At 35.6% G+C, this 22,252-nt stretch overlaps 1 protein-coding gene across 1 annotated transcript in view; it reads left to right on the top strand.

Annotated features, from left to right (window-relative positions):
* The window catches only part of LOC150100034 (sterol O-acyltransferase 1-like), a 296,476-nt gene that overhangs the window by 17,311 nt on the left and 256,913 nt on the right, over positions 1 to 22,252 (top strand). The window contains exons 2-3 of the mRNA XM_090402947.1: positions 1,978 to 2,054; positions 16,918 to 17,048. Of these exons, the coding sequence (XP_090259073.1) occupies positions 1,978 to 2,054; positions 16,918 to 17,048 (208 nt within the window). The remainder of the gene's footprint in view (positions 1 to 1,977; positions 2,055 to 16,917; positions 17,049 to 22,252) is intronic.

Raw genomic sequence — 22,252 nt, 5'->3', positions numbered from 1 at the left:
TACCAGAGCAGAGACTTTAAATTAATATACCAGCTGATATCCCATCTGTTTCCATGGTTGTATTCGCATCAAGGCTCTCTAATATCCTAAGTTCTTTGAATTCCTGAACCTCTGTTCTCACATATCATTTCCTTTTGCATCTGTCACAACAGTATCCTCCCTTGGATGATAGAATCTTGCAAAATGGTCACTCATTTACTCAACTATTTTAAATACTTCTGTCATATTGCTTACCATCAGCACATCCTTCTGTAGTCATTCTTTCTTTTACTTGTCACATAGGAAAGAATTGTATGGTATTTTCTTTGGGCTGTTTGGCTAATTTCTCATAATCTGATTTCGCTTTCCTTACTGCTGATTAATTTTCCTGCCTAATCCTTTCATGAGCTTTCTGATCACCTTTCTTCTTATATATCCTCCAGAGCTTTTTTTTTTTCTGCTCCTGTTTATTGATACTACTCATCCATCTGACTCCTATATGATTTATCCCCTTGACCTTGAATATACAGTCTGATATCACTTCCTTTAGATACTTCTTATCTATCACTACACTGCTTACATTCTTACCCTGCATTCTCGTGCCATTGCACTGCTTCATGCTGCCTCCTAAGCTTGTCATAATCACCTGCACTGTATTCTGCATATATCTCTTCTTAATTGAAAACTACACATTTTGCAACCTTCCAACTGAAGACTTAACGATCACTCTTTCTAATTGGAGCAGTGTTGACGCTTTGGCTAAGGAAAGATACTCTGATTCATGACTCGATCCAATATTCTCATATCCTGAGTTCCCTGCATCACATGTGCTTAAAGTAATTATCTCAGTAGGTGTCTGAATTTAATTTCCTTCCTATCATGTGATCTTTCCTTCTTCCAATCTGTGTCTCCATAATTGAAGCCATGTTACTACCAGCACGCATATTAATTTACGGATACACATTTTCACATCATCCCTTGTCTGTCTCTTTCCCTCCAGGTCTACAGCTGTAACAGTATATTTAGCCCTATTTGCTCCTCTAACACACCAGAATATTCATATGAACTGCTTAATATGCCTTTGTTCCTGATTTCCTTCTCTTTATTTGGCTGCAATTCATTAACAGTACCCATTGTATTTTCTCGTATTTTTTTTATTTTTTATTTTAGATGCATTGATCCGAGTATCTCTTGCATACTAAGCAAGTGCTTTACTATCTTGAGCTCTACCCACTATCCATGCCCCAAGCCTACTTTGCATACCCATCCTGGTGAGTCTGTATAATAATCTCCTATGTGCAATTCTCTTAAATGCCTTGGAAAAATCTAAAAGAATTGTGTATCCATTCCTCTTATCCAACTCTACCATTACTCTGTTGTAAAATGTGAGTACATTAATAAACCTGTCTTTAATAGAGCCATACTGTCTTCTATAAAAGATCAAAGTTTTATCCACCCATCTCTGGATGTAATTTCTTGCCAGTTTCACTAATATTTTAATTATTCTAGAGATATGGATTGCTCTATAATTGGATGTATCCATTCTAACTTCACTTTTGTGTAGTGGAATTATCTTGCCCTCCACTCATTGGGAATGAATCATGTTCATGTTGAGACTTAAATGAAACAACCAGGTTAGCTTGGCATACCTAATTCTTTATTACTCTTCTTTAGCATGCTTATTGTTATCTCATCCAAACCTACTGCTATGTTTGTATCAAGCTCTTGCAATTTTTTAATGAATCTCCTTCTTCCACCTCTTCTTTTCATCCAGATTTGGTTCTGTTTACAGAGAAATGAAAACTAATGGGTCATCTGTTAAAAATATCTACTTTTCCGAATAACTCAGCTATTTCCAGTGCATTTGACATCTGTTGTTTATTGATTGTTGTATGATTCATTTATGTAAAACTGATATATATCAGTTATGATATATATCATGTTTAAAACATTGTACAGTATATTATTTATAGATTTCAGTTTTATTTTTGGTTTTAGAGAGGATAGGCTTCTTAAGTATTCAAGAAAAATTACAGAATCAAGTATTTACACAGAAATTCAGAGAGAATGCAGAGGTAATTAAATTTTGTTTTATTTTAAATTATGATTATACTGTTTTTTATATATGTGGAGAGTTGCAAATTATTTCTGCCAGCCATTTGTTTGATAGCATATGGTATCCATAATTATTTTTTCTAGAAATCGATTATTGTTTCCATAATAGGAAAGTTAAATACGGTGCTAACTATAATTAGTATTCATAAAAAACAGTATATAAATATTTATAAAATAGATGCATTTAATAAATTTATTAATAAAAATAAATTAATAAAATAATCTTTAAAATATATCTATATAAATGAAAATAAATAATAAGCTAACGTCTTTTATTCCCTTTATAGGGAGTAGGCTAGGCCTTTTAACCCTATCTAGCTTTTGGACACGAGTGTGCAGTTCAATCTCCACCAGTAGCCAATTAGAGATAGCTGGCCCATGACTATCACTGATTATAGGCAGCCACTGATGAATAGCCTGACAAACAAGTGCTGCCATCTCTTGGTACCTAACCCTAACAGAATATGTCACTGTATGAAACAATGTGGGTTCTACGTTAAATTTTCTTGAGTTTATAAGATGAAAAAAACCCAAGATTCCGGGAGAAAAAACCTGCTTGTGTGTGCCAGAGATTGATATAAATGTGAATGAAATCAATAATTAAATAAATAAATATATATAAATTATATTAAATAAAAATATAAAAAATATATAAAGTTATTTAAAAATAGAAAAAATCTTTATCTTACCCATTGTACTAATGCGCTATAGGTTTATAACTTTACAATCTTTGGAGAGTTTGAGTCATATAAAAACTTCGCCAATAATTAACTTTTTAATAAAAATCTGATTAATTACTGATTTTCTCTCTCCTTGACAAGTGAAACTTGAATATAATTATTTATTAGTGGTGTAACTATCCAGATTATTTTCATTAGTTTAAAACATTTCATGCTTTTTTGCATATATCATTGAAAAAAAATGAATAAAAGTGATTATTGTAATTAAAACTTTATTCAGGAGCCTCCAATTGTAATCAATTACAATTGTTTCCTTGCATTCAGAATTATCACTGAGAACTTTTATAGAATTATTAAATCCTGTATAATGCTTTGATTTTAAATATAACAAATAAACACCTATGTAGTGCAATTGGAAAAACGATGGTACATTGTGCCCTTCGACTAGAAAAGGTAAGTTCGATATCCTCCGTGAAAAAAAAAAAGCCACTCCTCACCCTATTCTTGATGAGAGGAATCTTTATATGACTTTTTCAGTTGAAGGTGAGTTAGCTGATCTCATATGGAGGAAACAGGGCTTTTTTCTCCTGGAAACTCGGGTGTTATCATTCTGCATACAAACAAATCGGCCCTTCAGAACACATGCAATTTACAGACAAAAAATACTAGTCGTGGCCAGTAGATGACGTTGATGTAGATGATAACAGTAGAAGTTCAATATAGTTGGTGGAGATAGAGAGTTGTAGAGTAGGTGTCTTCCCTTGATGAGTCCTCGGACTCCTTAGAGGTGTCACAAAATAATAATTTCACTTGTGCCTGCTTTCTTTGTATAACAAATATCTAAAAATTTTTCATTCTCTCTTTTTTATGTAAACAAAAAAATTATAAATGTTCTGCATCCAAAATAATCACTATTTATATATGGTAAAGAAACTGTCTTTAGGACAATTAATTGAATGTTAGTAACTATAGGCAAAGTTTCAAAAAATGGGATAAAACAGAGCTAGAGTGAAATGCCTTTTTTTTTTTTTTGTGGAAAAGTAACATTGACATTGCATTGTTGGCCTGGTTGGCGGAGTGGTTAGTGTATCTGTTCTCCAGCCAAAAGGATGTGGGCATGGATGTTTGTGATTTGCTGTGAAAATCTAGTGGTGGTGGTGGATGCCATTGGTATAGATGATGATGGTAGTTGCGGTCGGTGGAGACAGAGGATTGTAGAATAGGTGCTCTCCCTGGAGATGTCATGTAATAATAATAATTTATTTTCATTAACTTTAGCCACTATGGAACAGTGATACACAATATATGGCCCTTCTAGTTAAGTCAACCCCACCTTTTCGAGTTGTGGTCTGTTTCCATCAAATGGATTCTGGCCACCTTCAGCAAGAATCATTACTTCTGTAAAAGGATACCTTCCTAGTTGGAGGAAATGTTAGCCAGATTTTCTAGGTGGTCAATGATCTTTATTGTCTAGTGAAACACCACCACTTGCTTATTGGATATCTGAAGTGGCTGTTGTCATGTTTGGTCATAGAACAGGAGTTCCATTTTCTGTTCAATATCTTCTAACATGCCATGTGTGTGATACCCATCAAGGATATGCTGTACTTCAAGAGTACAGAAGTAAAGTGGTTCCACAGGTCAGATAGTGTATGAAACTGAACCAGCTAGTAATGTGTTTATTAGGCTTTCTGATCAAATGATGCATAATCTTTCAGCCATCTACCAGGTCATATCTGGAGTGAGGCTATGTAATGGTATGCATGAGGCATTGTTAAGGCTGTGTTATGACATGGAGATTAGATGCTTTCTACATGGATGACATGTCTAAGAGTCTGTCTATCCTCACACAATATGCTACTCTACTATGTTTTCTCTTTACCTTTGAAATGTTTAACACTGCTATTAAAATAAAATGCAAACCTCTCCTCCAAAAAATTAAAAAAAACTTACAAAAAAATTTCTTCCACATTCACTTTAGCAACGTTCATGGTATAAAAACCACCTAAATGATGTGCACCACACCACCACCATCACCTACACACATCCAAATCTGATCTGCTTTTGACCAAATCTCAAATCTCTGTCTTAACAATCATAGCCCATTTTAACTGTCCAAACCGCATATTATATGATTCCTTTTGTCAAAAAAAGGTTGATAACTGTGCTTTTGTGTGATTTAATATTCCCTTTTGGAGGATACCATTCTTGAATCTACCCTTTTTGACTTTCTGTGGCTTAAGACTTGCCTAGTTATGATTTATTCATCTGTTTCCTAATTCTGACAGTTAACAGTTGACTTCTTATCCTTGTAGTCTTATTTCCTGCAAATAAAATTCCCTAACAGTGAAGTCATCTTCCTTGATGACTTTAATGTCCACTACTCTAATTCTTATTTTCCAACTCCACTGACCAAGCTGAGAGAGAGAGAAGTGGATGTATTTGCTGTAAGCAGTGACTTAAAATCACTTATCTCCAAACCAGAATTCCAAACAGTCTTCTTCACCATTGAAGTGACCACTCCTCCTCTTAGTAACTCAGATCACAATCTCATCTGAGTTTTTTCTAGTGGAATATCCTCCTCTCAGCCATTCACAACCTCGTGTACTTTGGCAGCACAGCACAACAGTACCGAGTGGAAAGATCTTTACTTTATTTTACTTTTAAAGGCATTCCCACTGTTCATTGGTTGCCTTGTAGTCCACTTCTCCACTGTGAATGGTCATTCCAGGAACCTTCTTGTAACCCTCTAACTTGTGTTGCCTCTACATATAAGTTGAGGCCATGAGACCATTTTCTTCATGATGATCTAATGGAGAGATTGAATTTGCTCTATATGACAGACCTTGTAGTCCTCAAACATCTCGGGCTTCAAGATCATCATCAATAAGTGTCCTAGTCCTAAACACTGATCTCCAGAGCATCCTGCAGTAGGACAATACTTAGTCACCTTCAGTACTTCTAAAACACAGTTTTGTCCTTTTTTCCTGTAAAAAAGACTACTTTTTCTCCCCCTTATTTGACAATGCTCAGCTTAACTGTCAAGCTTAGATCGCTCTTCTTAGACTTACCTCTTATCTCTAACCTTTTCTGGCATTACCACAGCACTTCTGTAGCATTCTAGTTTGAGGGGGATAGAAGCATCCTTTTTCACTCAAGATGTTACTTTTCATCTTTTCAGTTGCTTACTAGGTACAAATTCCAAATCCATCCAACTTTGGAATACTGTTCTCACATTTGGAGTGGTGCCTCTGAAACCTCTTTAAAATTCTTGATTCTGTTCAGAAAGGAGAAAGCAGTTTGGTTGATTAACAATTCTCACATTCTCTCCAGTCACTGTCTTGCAGACAGTTTCTGCATATCTCCTCTTTAGATATTTCTGTGGGTGTTGTTCAGCAGGATTGACATCCATTTCTTCTAAATCCAGAGCAACATGAGCAGTAGTTGCTTGATATCCTTTTACAATTGAACTGCTGATTCACTGAACCAGCTACTCCCAGTTCTCTTTCATTCTGTCTACCTCATTTCTGTTGTGACAGCCTTTCCCATGAAGTATTCCCTCAAGAATTATGACTTCCAGCTCTTTATGAAGAATATTAACCAGTTAATTTGTTATTGTTCCCAGCATACAGCATTTATTTGTTGTAGGCTTTGCAGCCTCTTGTATGTGGGAGTGATTAAAATATATCTCACCAATCTTTATTTATGATGTGCTCAAAGTTTAAAATTTAATAGGCTTATATCATGGATGTGCAACAAATTGCAGAGAAAGAAGTAACTTATTAATATTGGATTTGAAGACCTTCAGATCATACTTAGGAAATACATAAGAAGAAAGACTTTTGCAAAGGATATCAGCAGAAGGAATGAATGAATGAAAGTAGAACAGATTTGTTCTTTGAGTTCAGAATAGGACTGAAGAGTTGTTGTGTAGCTATAGCATGATTTTTAACAGATTTAGAAGGAAGGATTCCAATTCTGATGTGGAAATAACCATAGATAATGGAAATTACAGAAGCTGCATATTTATGAAAGAGAGAGAGTGGTGAATTAAGGAAACAGGTCATTAATCAAACAAATTCCTTTTCTGGTTAAGGAATTTGTTTGTCCCTGGGAGATGAACCATGCTGTGGATGGCCAGTTTCTTCATGGACAAATGACAATGTGATAAAAGCTAGGAGAAATTGTTGTCCATGACTGGTGAATAACCACTAGGTTATTCATTGTACAGCTTAGTGTTGGTAAGGAAACGACCAGATAAATCTTAGAAATTTACACAAGAAGAAGAAGATTTATTCAAGGTTTGTGCTGCACACGACACACAGAGAGAGAGCACCAGGTTGCATGTTGTCAAAATTTCATCAATGCAGTTGATCCAGATCATTGTTACTGGTGATGAAAATTGGTATTTTCAGTTTGATACAGAAATGAAATGCCAGAGCATGGAATGGAGTGGAACATCTTCTTCCTGGCAGAAGAATGTCAGGTTGCAAAAATCACATGTCTAGACAATGGTCATTGTTTTTTTCGATGTTGCTGGAATTATACCACAGTGAGCAGTCAGTATTATTTAGGAGTAATGCAATGTCTGTACATCCACATGTGACTTCTCAGGAAAGAACTGTTCCACAACAGCAGTTGGTTTCTGTTGCACAACAACACACCTGCACACTGTGTGCTGCCTGTGAAGCAGTTTCTGGCTTCAAAGTCAATCTGTGTAATCAAACACAAATGACTCAATGTGTTTACTCACTTGATCACTGCATGGGCAAGACAGTTTGAATTGTGAACACTAAAACCGCTGAGATGATAAATTTTCTGATAGGAAAGTTGAACTGGAGAAAATCAGTTTAAAGAAGAGAACTTGGGATGGTTGGGAGCATTAGGAGAGTAATAAAAGACACTAAGCGAACTAGATAGTAAACAATAAATTAAAATATGCCAAGAAATTATATTCTTGGTTTAATCCTTTATCTAAATGTAAACGGACAAAGTTTGTGCTTAAAATATCTTCACAACTTGGGCTACTTGTATATAGAGGCTAATGACTTCACATCAGTTGCCTTAGTATCCTTAGTAATAGATGGTGAACAAGATTCTTAGGTACAGAAGATCAAAGAGGATGATTCAAAGTTGGATACTCTCTGATATGGATATCAGAATGAACATATGCATAAATACCACCTTTGAATTGAAAAGAGGAGTGTGTAATTTATAAAATTGAGATGAGTAGTGCTTGAAAAAGCTGAAAGTTTAGTTTCTGTGGAAAAGTTAGTGTTGTTTGGCAGAAAACAGGATGGAAGTGGATACATTGAGGTTAGAACCGAGACATACATGTATTTTAAGTGGATCTGTAAGGTTGGAACTTGCCTTTTCCCACATGTGATTTCCTGCATTTTTTTTTTTTTCAGTACTTTTCATGGTTGTTATTTAATGTAAGATGAAATTGGGAAGGTCATGAGTGGTGAATATATAGTAGTAATGTTCTTTAGTAAGCCTTACAGATGGAAAATTTCATCCTGCTCTGTTGTTACCTGCATACCACTCGCCATACTCCACTAGGCACACCTTTCAGAATATTGGCAGCAAAGTTAGCTAAACTGGAATCTGCCTGAAGTGCTACCATTAAGTTCACAATATACTATTTAGTGACTCTGGAATAATCATATTAAGCTAATCTTTTGAAAGAAATTAATATTGAGCCCTAATAAGCAAATTGGTGCAAAAGGTGTTGGATGAAACCTAGTGTGTAATATCCTAGTAGTAACTAGACTTTGAGGGTTAGTTAAGCCTGCAAATTGTGCATTCTGTTACAGCTATCTACAGAAGACCATCTATGTCTAAACTGCTTTAAAATTTCATTTATTGTGCAATTCATGGAAGCAACATGCAAAAGCAAAAATAAATTTTTGCTTCCGTGAACTATGCAAGTTACATGCCATGAAATTATGTGTAATGTTATATGATTGTTAATGGAAACAATAGATTTTCCTACATATGCAGCAAAGGTGGTCAATGTATATTTCATTGCACTTTGGCATGGAGAATTGTATTTTAAAAAAAAATTAATTGAAAAAAGTGCAATCATTCTGCTATACCACAGACAAATTTCTACATTCACATGCAAATGGTGGAGTCTGTAAAAAAGTGTTATCATAAGAGAAGGGATTTTGCTGAAATTTAATTAAATTTATAAAAACCATAATAAAAATTTTCTTACTTTTTTTTCCTCAATCACCCCCATTTGCTCATTATAAATTCAATGGAATATTGTATTGGGAAAAAGTACACAAACAATACCAGCAGTATACTTGTTTAGCCTAATTTTTCCCAGATCGGCTGAGGGAATATGGACTGCAGAGTTTGATAGATAAAAGAAGGAGAGATGATATGATTAAGACTTTTAAACCGTTGAGAGGTACTTACAGGATTGACACAGGGGAGCTTGTGGAACAGCAGGAAGGAGTGATGACACATAGCCATTCCTGGAAGTTGCAAAAGGAAGCTGTGAGCAAGAGGGTGAGGAGTGGTTTCTTTTCATGGAGGGTGATTGAACCGTGGAATACATTGCTTGATAGAGTGGTGAGAGCAAGAATAGTCAATGAGTTCAAGGAGTGGTATGATAGACTGTGTTTCCTAGGAAGGACTTCCCATGATGAGTCTTGACTCCAAGGAGGCCTGATTAATAATAATATAATAATAATAATAATAATATTCATATTTATAAATTTAGGGACACAAAAACACACGTGTTGAACAGATTATTTTATTAATTACTAAAATGAAATTTGACGTTTCGACCTCTGTATCGAGGTCATCATCGGAAGGATACAAGTGTATAAAGGAACCAAGCTACATGCTCTAGCCCTGTATACCGGTAAACTAAATATACGTAGTTAATTAATCCTTTTTCCTAGCCTGACCTCTAGTGATAAAAAAATAAAATAAATAAATAAAATAATAATAATAAAAAAAAATAATTAAAAAATATATATATACAGGGTGTTCGGGATAAATTTGACAGTTTCGTAAGGAAAAAGAAAATCTTCTTTGTATCTATTAAATTTAATGAATTGACAAAAAAACATTACAGGCAGAGTTAATTACAATACTATCAACAAGATTTACTCAAAATAACCACCATTAGCATCGATCACAGCTTCAATTCTGCTTCGGAACCTCGAACAAGCTGATGCTACAGTCTCCCTGGGAAGGGCCGCAAAAACTGTTTTAATTTTATCCATTAACTGGGCTTTTGTATTACTGGAAGTGCGATTGGTGTCTTTTTCAACTGCGCCCCATACAAAATAATCCATGGGGTTAAGGTCTGGGGAGTTTGGAGGCCAAACATTTGGACTGGTGAAGTCGTAGAAATTTTCAGACAACCATTTTTGACTTTTCCCAGAGGTGTGGCAAGGGGCCGAATCCTGCTGCCATACATACGGCCTACCATTGGCTACCCTTGTTATCTAGGGCTTGACTACAGTTAGCAACTCCACGAACAAAGCCGAATTCCAATGCCAGGGTTCTTCAACACCTGTTCCTGCAGATTTGCGAGGAATTCTGCTGTACGAACGCAATCAGATCGTCTGCTAGGGATCTTTCTTCTTGCTACATCCTCGTAGTCACCATTGCAAGTCTCTAGTTCATGCCTGATTGTTTTTACTGTATTCAGGGAGCATTGGGCAGCAGTCGTAATATCCTTATTTTGATGGCGGGCACGAATCATCATGATACAAGTTATTCTCTTCCATGATTCAGGTGGGTTCCAGCTATCCATCCTTTCTGACATCTTGTATATGAATGAAGAAGGGTCCAAACTTTTAAATGAAGAGAAGTGTGTGTTAATACATGTAACTTACGGAAAAATATAATTAATTATAAATATGTCAAATTTATCCCGAACACCCTGTATATATAAATACAACTACAATAAACTGCTAAAGTCCTCGTGTATTAATATTCTTCTGGATTTGTACAGTTCTGATTGTTATAATATGATTTCTTTCAGTTGCTGTTGAATGTTACAAACACTTCACCAGGTTATCTTCCTGTAGTGGGATTTTTCTATGGCTAGTTTAGGTTGTTATACAGGTTGTAGATGGGTCCTCCACATTCTTGAAATGGTTAGGCCATCATTTTTGTTGAAATTTGGGTTGTGTTTGAGCATTTCACATGCCTCTTTAAATTTTCTCTCAAACCAGGTTTTGGTGTGGTGTAGTGAGTTGGTATTTTTCCAATCAGTTCTGTGGTATGTTTGGAGTGCGTGGTCAGAAAGGTCGGTTTTCCCAAAATGGAGGTATTTAATGTGTCGTTTGTGTTCGTCTTGTCTGATTGGGATAGTTCGCCTGCCCTGTTTCCCCTATGTATGGTATGTTACATGTGCATTGTAGTTTGTATACCCCTGGGTGGGCTAGGTGTGAAAGAGGATCTTTAGAAGAACTGAGTAGGTGTCTTAACTTGTTTGGGGGTTTAAAGGTGGTTTTAATGTTGTATTTGCATAGTGTTTTGTCTAATTTTTCAGAAATACCTCTAACATAAGGAATGGCAATAGCATTCCTTATGTTAGAGGTATTGTGGATACATTTCACTATCACCACCATTGTGGATGGTGGTGATAGTGAAATGTATAGTCAAATAAGCCAAGCAAATAAGAAAAGGGTGATCATTATGGGTGATTTTAATTATGGCAATATAGACTGGAATGAAGAGATAGCGACTGGAAGTAAAGAAAATGAGTTTCTTGAGTTTTTGAGGGATAACTACCTCAGACAGTATGTAACAGAGGGCACACGAGGATTAAGGGTCTTGGATTTGGTCATCTCATCGGAGGATGTAATTATAAATGAGGTGTCAAATCATCCACCAATTGGTGAAAGTGACCATGAGGTGATTACCTGGGTGGTTGCCAGCAGTGCAAGGACCCCTGTGAAAAAAGGGTATATGTGGAACTACAAGGGGGGGGTGATTATGAAGAGCTCAGGAGACAGCTTGCAGATGTAGCATGGAATGAGGAGTTAGCTGGAAAAGAGATCAATGCAGCTTGGGGGATTTTCAAAAACTATTTAGTAGATGCAATGTCTAAATGTATACCACGGGTGAGAAGGTTAAATAAGGTAGGTGTGAGATGGATGAATAAAGAGATTAAGCATGCAATACAGAAAAAAAAGGCATTGTGGAGACAGCATAAGAGAAGTGGAAGTAACCAATTTCATGAGGTCTACAAAGACCAAGCAAGGAGGGTGACTTGGTTGGTGAGAGTAGCTAAAGAGAGGTATGAACAGCAGTTAGCTAATGAAGCCAAAAAGAATCCTAGGGAGTTCTTTCGATATGTAGCCAGCAAAAGAAAGAATGATTATGGAAGGATGACATTGATTGGAAGAAATGGTATAAAGACAGCTGTTGCAGAATGTGTTGTGGAGATACTTAATGAGCAATTCATAAAGATCTTTCAATCTTGTGAATGTGACTTCATGGAGAGATTAAGAGCAGTTGATGATGGGGAGGAGAGACTGACTGTAAGTGAGCAAGAGGTGTTTGGGGAGTTGAGTAAACTAGATGTAAATAAGGCTGTGGGACTTGATAATATATCACCACGTATTCTGAAGGAGTGTGCCAGAGAGTTGACACCTGCCTTGACATATTTTTTTAATACGAGTCTTGCACTTGGTCAAGTTCCTAAAGAGTGGAAGGAGGACAAGATTGTGCCACTTCATAAAGGAGGTGATCGAACTCAAGCATCAAACTATAGGCCTATCTGTGTGTCAGGTGTTGTGGTTAAGTTGTTGGAGAAGCTTGTGAGAACTAGGATCCAGAGTTGGGTTGACAACAATGGTATAATCTTTGATGGACAGCATGGATTTTCTAAAGGGAGGTCGTGTTTTAGTAATCTATTTACTTATTACAATAAAGTGACTGCTTCCTTGGACAGAGGAGAAGGATACACAGTAATATACTTGGATTTTGCAAAAGCTTTTGATAGAGTACCTCATGATAAGTTGACAGTCAAACTAGAGCAGATGGGGTTGGATATTAGATTAGTGCATTGGATTGGAGACTGGCTGTCTGATAGGTATCAACAAGTTGTGTATGGGGGTGCAATACCCAGGAAAAGGAAAGTCACTAGTGGAGTGCCTCAGGGGTCTGTTTTAGGGCCATTACTATTTAACTTATATATTAATGATATTGGTGAAGATTTGGATGGAGATATTCAGTTGTTTGCAGATGATGCAAAGTTGGGACGAACCATAAAGAGTAGTGAAGATGTTGTGGCCTTGCAAGAAGACTTGAATAAATTGAGTGATTGGGTAAGCAAATGGGGATGTGAGTTCAATGTTGCAAAATGTAAGGTTTTAAAATTTGGAAAACAAAGATGGGATGCAGAATTTATGCTTGGTGAGAATATATTGTTGGAAGTAGAGGAAATAAGAGATCTGGGGGTGATAGTGGATAAGGATCTAAAATTTAGGGGACACATCGCCAAAATTGTGAAGACAACACAAAGACTTCTGGGAATGATGCGGAGGACACTGACATGTAGAAGTAGGGAGATACTTGTTCCAATGTATAAGGCTTTGATTAGGCCACACTTGGACTATTGTGCCCAGATTTGGTCACCGGGTTTTCAGAAGGATGAAGAGATGTTGGAAAGGGTCCAAAGGCGACTGACTAAGGTAGTTTCTAACCTCTGGAATGTTGAGTATGAGGAAAGATTGAAAAGATGTAATTTGCAGAGTCTCGTGGAGAGAAGGAAGAGGGGAGATATGATAGAGACCTACAAGTTGGTAAGGGGTTGTTATAGGATCAATGGTGAAGTTCTACAGAGAATAGTGGGAGATCAGGGGAGAACCAGAGGTCATCCCTGGAAACTGTATAAGGAGGGTGTGAGTAAGGGAGTGAGAGGCAGGTTTTTTTCGTGCAGAGTTGTGAGTGATTGGAATGCCTTGCCTGAGAGCGTGGTGTCTGCAAGTAGTTTGAATGTGTTTAAGACACGGTATGATGAGATGTGTGTGTGTAAGATAAAAGGACCTCCTAGATGAGTCTTTGACTCCATGAGGTCTTGTTTAATAATAATAATAATAATTCCTGAAATCTTTTTTGTTCTTACTGGTATCTTTATGGAGGATCTTGTGAATAATTTTTTTACTGTATCCATTTTTTATAAATGTTTCGTTGATGATCTTGTATTCCTGATTTAGAGCTTGTTCATTAGAACAAATTGTTAGAGCTCTGTGTTTAAGGGTGTTTATGACACCTAGTTTTTGTGTTAGGTGGTGGTAAGAATTTTTGTGTGTGTATTGGCCTGTGTGAGTGTAGGTTTGCGGTAAACTGAGAAGGAGAGACATCCAGAGGGAAGACGTGTGACAGGTGTGTCTAGGAAAGGAAGAGAGTTTTTTTTTTCCATTTCAATGGTGAATTGGATATGTTTGTGTTGTTTGTTTAGGTGGCTAAGGAATGTATTTAGAACTTTGCGGCCGTGGGGCCAAATGGTGAAAATATCGTCAACGTATCTGAGACAAATTTTGGGCTTTAGACATGCTGTCTCTAGAGCACGTTGCTCAAAGTCTTCCATATAAAAGTTAGCTATTGGGGGGGGAGCAGTGAGCCCATGGCTGTACCTTCTTTTTGAAGGTAAAAATTGTTTTGCCAATGCAATATCCAAAGCGGAGTACGTGGGTAAAGATAGCCATAATGTCATGTAGAAATATGTTCTGTAGGAGCAAGATAGTGTCATTGATTGGAACATTGGTTAAAAGGGAAGTTACGTCAAAGCTGACTAATAAATCTTGGTCGTTGAGTGTAATGTTTTTAATTTTATTAATGAAATGTTGTGTGTATTTTTTATGTAGGAAGGGGACTTACCTTCCAATTCCTTGAGTGTGGCCGCTAATTTTTTGGCTAAGTGATAATTTGGGCTGTCAATTCCTTCAACATTTGGACTTTGTGGCAGGCCATAAATTCTGAGTGCATGGGCATAATGAGGTATTAATTTTTTGTTGTTTCTTCAGGGCCATGTGTGGACAGATTTGATTAATTCAGTTTTTCTTTCAGTTGAATTAATCAAATCCATCGACACATGGCACGAAGAAACAACAAAAAAATTAATACATCATTATGCCCGTGCACCCAGAATTTATGGCCTGCCAAAAATACACAAACCAGGCATGCCACTACGTCTGATTGTTGAAGGAATTGACAGCCCAAATTATCACTTAGCCAAAAAATTAGCGACCACACTCAAGGAATTGGTAGGTCAGTCCCTTTCCTACATAAAAATATACACAACATTTCATTAATAAAATTAAAAACATTATACTCAATGACCAAGATTTATTAGTCAGCTTTGACATAACTTCCCTTTTCACCAATGTCCCAATCAATGACACTATCTTGTCCTACAGAACATATTTCCACACGACATCATGGCCCTCTTTGCCCACGTACAGATATTTCGTGTGGCAAAACAATTTTTACCTTCAAAAAGAAGGTACAGCCATGGGCTCACCGCTTTCCCCCAATAGCTAAGTTTTATATGGAAGACTTTGAGCAACGTGCTCTAGAAACACATGTCTAAAGCCCAAAATTTGGCTCAGATATGTCAACGATATTTTCACCATTTGGCTCCACGGCCATGAAGCTCTAAATACATTCCTTAGCCACCTAAACAAACAACACAAACGTATCCAATTCACCATTGAAATGGAAAAAAACAACTCTCTTCCTTTCCTAGACACACACTTGTCCCACATCTTCCTTCTGGCTGTCTCTCCTTCTCAGTTTACTGCAAACCTACACACACACAGGCCAATACATACACAAAAATTCTTACCACCACCTAACACAAAAACTAGGTGTCATAAGCACCCTTAAACACAGAGCTCTAACAATTTGTTCTAATGAACAAGCTCTAAACCAGGAATACAAGATCATCAACGAAACATTTATAAAAAATGGATACAGTAAAAAAACTATTTACAAGATCCTCCATAAAGATACCAGTAAGAACAAAAAAAATTTCAGGAATGCTATTGCCATTCCTTATGTTAGAGGTATTTCTGAAAAATTAGACAAAACACTATGCAAATACAACATTAAAACCACCTTTAAATCCCCAAACAAGTTAAGACACCTACTCAGTTCTTCTAAAGATCCTCTTCCACACCTAGCCCACCCAGGGGTATACAAAATACAATGCACATGTAACATACCATACATAGGGGGAACAGGGCGGGCGAACTATCCCAATCAGACAAGACGAACACAAACGACACATTAAATACCTCCATTTTGGGAAAACCGGCCTTTCTGACCACGCACTCCAAACATACCACAGAATTGATTGGAAAAATACCAACTCACTACACCACACCAAAACCTGGTTTGAGAGAAAATTTAAAGAGGCATGTGAAATGCTCAAACACAACCCAAATCTCAACAAAAATGATGGCCTAACCATTTCAAGAATGTGGAGGACCCATCTACAACCTGTATAACAACCTAAACTAGCCATAGAAAAATCCCACTACAAGAAGATAACCTGGTGAAGTGTTTGTAACATTCAACAGCAACTGAAAGAAATCATATTATAACAATCAGAACTGTACAAATCCAGAAGAATATTAATACATGAGGACTTTTGCAGTTTATTGTAGTTGTATATATATATATATATATATATATTTTTTTTTATTTTTTATTTTTTATTTTTTTATTTTATTTTATTATTTTATTTATTTATTTTTATCACTAGAGGTCAGGCTAGGAAAAAGGATTAATTAACTACGTTGATTTAGTTTACCAGTATACATGGCTAGAGCATGTTGCTTGGTTCCTTATACACTTATACACTTCCGATGATGACCTCGATACAGGGGTCTAAACGTCAAGTTTTATTTTATTAGTAATTAATAAAATAATCTGTTCAACACGTGTGTTTTTGTCTCCCTAAATTTATAAATATGAATGCTGATCAACGTGTAACCTTAAAAGAAAGAATAATAATAATATATTTTAATTCCTTGTTTATTTTGGTTTCATTAGTAAAACAATGACATCTTATTATATATATTGAAATATATACGATATGTATTATATATATATATATATCTATGTAGTTTTATATTCATTTCAACATTGCAAACAGAAATTCAGAATAGATGTGGTTGAAAAAATTGATAAAGATTTGGATGACAAGTTGGATTGCTTTCTGTCTGAGATGGAAGTCGAAATAGATTCAACTTTTACACCTCGTTATGAATCCGGAAAGGAACTCAGGTAAGATATGTTATTTTGAATTTCATGTTAGCCTTGAAATAACAAACTTGCAGTTAAAGATGACCATTTATTCTACTCATGCACTGAATATTCAGTTTTGTTTTGGTATTTGGCCAACTGAAACAGAAAAATTCCTTTTACATACATCACAAAAATACAACCAATCGGGAAAAGCCTTCCTTATCTTAATCGACCACAAACAAGGCTTGTCTTAATAAATTAAAGACTTAATTCTGTATGTTAGTCAAGTAAATATTAGTTTAATATCCAACGTTTCACTGACTGATATCTGTCAGCATTTTCAAAGGAATACACTGGTAAGCAATAGAAAGTAACAAAAACTAGGAAACTTACCGACAATTCTAAAAATTATATACAGTTATCACTGTGCGTGATACAATGATATAATATGCGTGTCGCAAGCATAACATTTTATTTGTTGAGATATTTAATGTAATTTTCATGAAAGTTCATTTCTTTTTGGTTAAATGATCTGATTAGAGTTTTCCATATATCTGGTAAGATTAGGCCTTGATTCTTATTTAAGTTACCTGTTGAATGGGAGACTGTAGCAGCTTCTTTAAATGTTCTGGAATGGTAGTTGTCTTCTATGTATGGCATATGACTCATATCCCATTCAGTATTATGGTTGGTAGAGGCAAAGTGTGAAGAAAGGCCTGATATATCCCGTCTGTTATTGCTTACATAGCCTATGTGTTCTTTCTTTTTTGTATCAAAACTTCTAGATGTCTGTCCGATGTAATTAATACCACATGAACAGGGTATGCTATAAACCTCAGAGTATTTGTAGAAAGGATGGCTATCTTTCAGTGATCTTATAAACTTTTGAATGGTCTCAATAGGTTTGAAGTTTACTCTGATATTATGTGGTTTTAGAAGAAGAGCTAATTTTCTGGATATGGCACTAACAAATGGAATTGTTATAGAGCTGATGTATTGGGTTTCATCTCGTTGTCTTTGCGGTATGTCACTAAAGAAAATCTTGTTGATGATTCTTGTAGGGTAGCCATTTAGGGATAGATCTTTGGATATTTTCATTAATTCTTCTTGTAGGTCACCAGGGTCTGTGGTACACTGTATAGCTCTTTTTTTGAGCATATGGATAATGCTGAGTTTCTGGGATATGTGGTGAGACGAGTTGAAATGGAGGTAGCATCCAGTGTTTAGTAGGTTTTCTATATACTGACAGGTTGATGCTATTGTCAGTTTGTTTCTTAATAAGGACGTCTAGGAATGGAAGTATATTATCTTTTTCTAGTTCCAATGTGAACTTGATGGTGTTGTGGATGCAATTAATATTGTTTAGATAATCTATTAATTCTTCTTTTTTGTGATTCCAAATGATGAAGATGTCGTCAACATACCTAAACCATGTGGTTGGTTTTGGGGTAATTTGGGATAAAATTTGAGTTTCTAGATTTTCTAAGAATAGGTCGGCACAAGAAGGAGAGAGAGGGCTATCCATTGCTAATCTAGTGAGTTGTTTGTAGTAGGTTTTTTGCCATGTAAAATAATTTGAAGTTAAGCAATGCTTGAACAACTTGGTGATGTTGGGTTGGAACAAGCTTTCTAAGATGTCGATGACTTCTGAAACTGGGATACTTGTGAACAGAGATGTGACATCCAGGCTAGCCATAATATTATCTTCCGAGAAACTGATGTTTTTTAATTTCTCCAAGAAATGTTGGCAGTTCTTGATATAAGAATCCGTGTTGTGAATGTGTTCTTGTAACATTTTGGCTAGATATTTTGATAGTCTGTAAGTAGGGGAATGAATACCATCTACTATTGGACGTAATGGTGTGCCTTCTTCTTTATGTAAGGAATAACAGACAGGATATATCAAGTCTTTCTTCATACTTTGCCTCTACCAACCATAATATTGAATGGGATATGAGTCATATGCCATACATAGATGACAACTACCATTCCAGAACATTTAAAGAAGCTGCTACAGTCACCCGTTCAACAGGTAACTTAAATAAGAATCAAGGCCTAATCTTACCAGATATATGGAAAACTCTAATCAGATCATTTAACCAAAAAGAAATGAACTTTCATGAAAATTACATTAAATATCTCAACAAATAAAACGTTACGCTTGCGACATGCATATTATATCATTGTATCATGCACAGTGATAACTTTATATAATTTTTAGAATTGTCGGTTAGTTTCCTAGTTTTTTTTACTTTCTATTGCTTACCAGTGTGTTCCTTTGAAAATGCTGACAGATATCAGTCAGTGAAACATTGGATATTAAACTAATATTTACTTGACTAACATACAGAATTAAGTCTTTAATTTATTAATACTAATAGTCAAGAAAAAGATCATAATATGAAAAGGCTTGTCTTTTGCTACAGTTCTTTTGGTACTTGTTTGGTGTTTTTATTTTAGTCTATTTATGCAGTCTTAATTTATATTATGAAGTATTACATTTGTCTTCAAATATTGAAAAGGAGTACAGTTTTGGTAATGAATAATAAAAAAAAAGCAATCTTTTTGAGATTTATAATTTATATGCATATTCAAAATTTTCAAAATGTAAAATATGTAAACAAAATATCCTGGATGATGCAGAAAAAAAAGGATGTACTCATCTCTTGATTAATCATGTAAAAACACAAGTATAACAATGAATTTGTCAAACAAAACAATCAAATTGAAGTATCAAGCCACAAAATCAACAGAAAAATAATAAATTAATTAATCACATGAATCGAATAACCTAAAAAATAAAATATAGATGAAACTAGGCATAATTTTTTTGCATTACACTATGGCCGAAATGATTGCATTGGATAACAGGCCATACTCAGTTGTTCAAAAAGAAGGATTTCCTTCCAAGGCTGATGAGTAAACTTATTTCTCAGTACAATTTCTCAGAAAATTTCTTTCATCTCTAGCTACTAGTGTATTCATTGAAAGAGATTTTTCTGAAGTTGGAAATATTTAGGAAGAAATCAGATGTATGCTAGTACCAAAATGCTGAAAAATTCCTTTTTCCTATATCATAATTTATTGTGGATTCATTTTGATTATTAAATCCATAATTATTCTCTATATTTCACAATTGAAAATAAATTCTGTTAATATTTTTGTCATCATCATCATCAAATTCCTGCCATGTACCCTCAAGGGGTGTACAGGATATGATAGTACTACATGAAAAAATTACATCATTACTAACTTCCTATCTACAATTTTCCTCCAAATCAGTCTGTTACTTGTCAAGACTCCAACATTATCAGATCTTATATTTCTCTCATCTAAGGCACTTTGTACCGTATCAATCCACCTATATCTTGGTCTTCCTCTGGGTCGTTTTCCTGCCAACCTGGCAGAGAACACCTGTTTTGCTAATCTTTCCTCTCCTATTCTATTTAAGTCACCATACCACCTGAGATTAGCTCTGCTAATGCATTCCTGGATGCTGACAATGTCAAGTTCTTTCCTAATATCCTCATTTTTAATATGATATTGCAATTGATGCCATCTGTTCACGCCTCTAATCGTTCTCAGGACTCTCATATCTGCGGTCTCTGGTCTTTGGTCAAGTGTTTTACGTCTGACCCAGCTCTCAGATCCATATGTTAAAACTGGTTTGAACACTGTCTTGTATACAGCTAATTTAGTGTTCCGACTAATTTCTCTCTTATTCCATATGAATTTATTCAATTCACTTCCCACCATACCAGCTTTGCTGATTCTGTTGTATATTTTTATATTGAATTTACCATCTTCACTAAAAATTGTGCCTAAGTAGCTGAAAGGTTTTACTTGTTCCACAGGTTCTCCATTCAAAACTCAGCTGACATTTTCAATGATTCTGCCTATTTTCATTGTCTTTGTCTTTTTATTGCTGACCTTCATACCATATCTATTACAACAGTTATTCAATTTAGTCAGAGAATCTTGCAGACTTGTAGTGGATTTATTTAGAAGTATAACATCATCCGCACAAAAGCAAAGAGCTGACATTAACATCTCCAATTTTGATATCATGTTTAATACCACTTTCCTTCATAATGTGATCCATATAGATAATGAATAACAGAGGGGATAATGTACATCCTTGTCTCACACCAGATTTAACATTAAACCATCTTCCTGTACTTCCTTCAATTCTAACTGCTGACTTGCAACTCAAATAAAGACTAAGTATTGCTTGATATAATGCCCCATTGATACCATATAACTGCAGCGTATTGAATAGCTTCTCTCTTGGCACCTTGTCATATGCCTATTCCAAATCGACAAAACTTAAATACATATCTTTGTTATATTCCCATGCTTTCTCGACTATTTGTCGTGAAAGCATGGGAATATAACAAACAACCTCCAAATATAACAAACAACCTTCTTCAACAACCTCCAAAATATTTTGGAGGTTGTTGAAGAAGCTTAGGAATGGAGGAAAGAGTGCTGTAAAAGGAATTAGAGATGATAAAGGTGACATGAAAACGGGAGAGCTCTACTCCAATCATCGGAAATTCGTCCCTCTGTCCAGGCTTTCTGAACTATGCAGTGATGCCACTGTAAGACTCTTATACCACCATACTTCAGCATTTCTGGTCGAATATCATCTACTCCTGCTGCCTTTTCACATTTCAAGCCTTTGATGGCTTTTTCTACTTCAAGTATGGATATGTATTCCTGACTGCATGCCTGGGCAGTGTTTTTTTACCACTGTGCTGTCATCACTGCTTGTTTCATTTAGCAGTTTTTCAAAGTAATTACTCCATACTTCAAGGATATCTTTTTCTCCCTTTTTCATGTCACCTTTATCATCTCTAATTCCTTTTACAGCACTCTTTCCTCCATTCCTAAGCTTCTTCAACAACCTCCAAAATATTTTGCCACCTTCTTGATATTTATTTTCTATATCCTTGCCAAAGTCTTCATATGACTTTTGTTTAGCTAGTTTTACACAGTGTTTAGCATTCTTGCATTTGTCTCTATATTCTCTAAGAGCACCAGCTGACTTATTTGCCAGGAACTTTTGATATGCTTTCTTCTTTTCCTTCACTGCCTTTTTAACTTCCTGTGTCCACCATGGAGTTCTAATTTTTCTCTCCTTGCAGACAATTTCACCACATGCCTCTCTAGATGAATCAATCAGGGCTTTCCTCAAGGCATACCACTGAATCTCCAAGGTTTGATTCCTGTTCTCAAACTCT

Source organism: Typopeltis vanoorti, chromosome 13 (assembly GCF_054136105.1).
Source record: "Typopeltis vanoorti isolate ZY-2024b chromosome 13, IOZ_Tvanoo_1.0, whole genome shotgun sequence".
In the NCBI taxonomy this organism is placed as follows: domain Eukaryota; kingdom Metazoa; phylum Arthropoda; class Arachnida; order Uropygi; family Thelyphonidae; genus Typopeltis; species Typopeltis vanoorti.
This window is presented reverse-complemented; position numbering and strand designations above follow the sequence as displayed.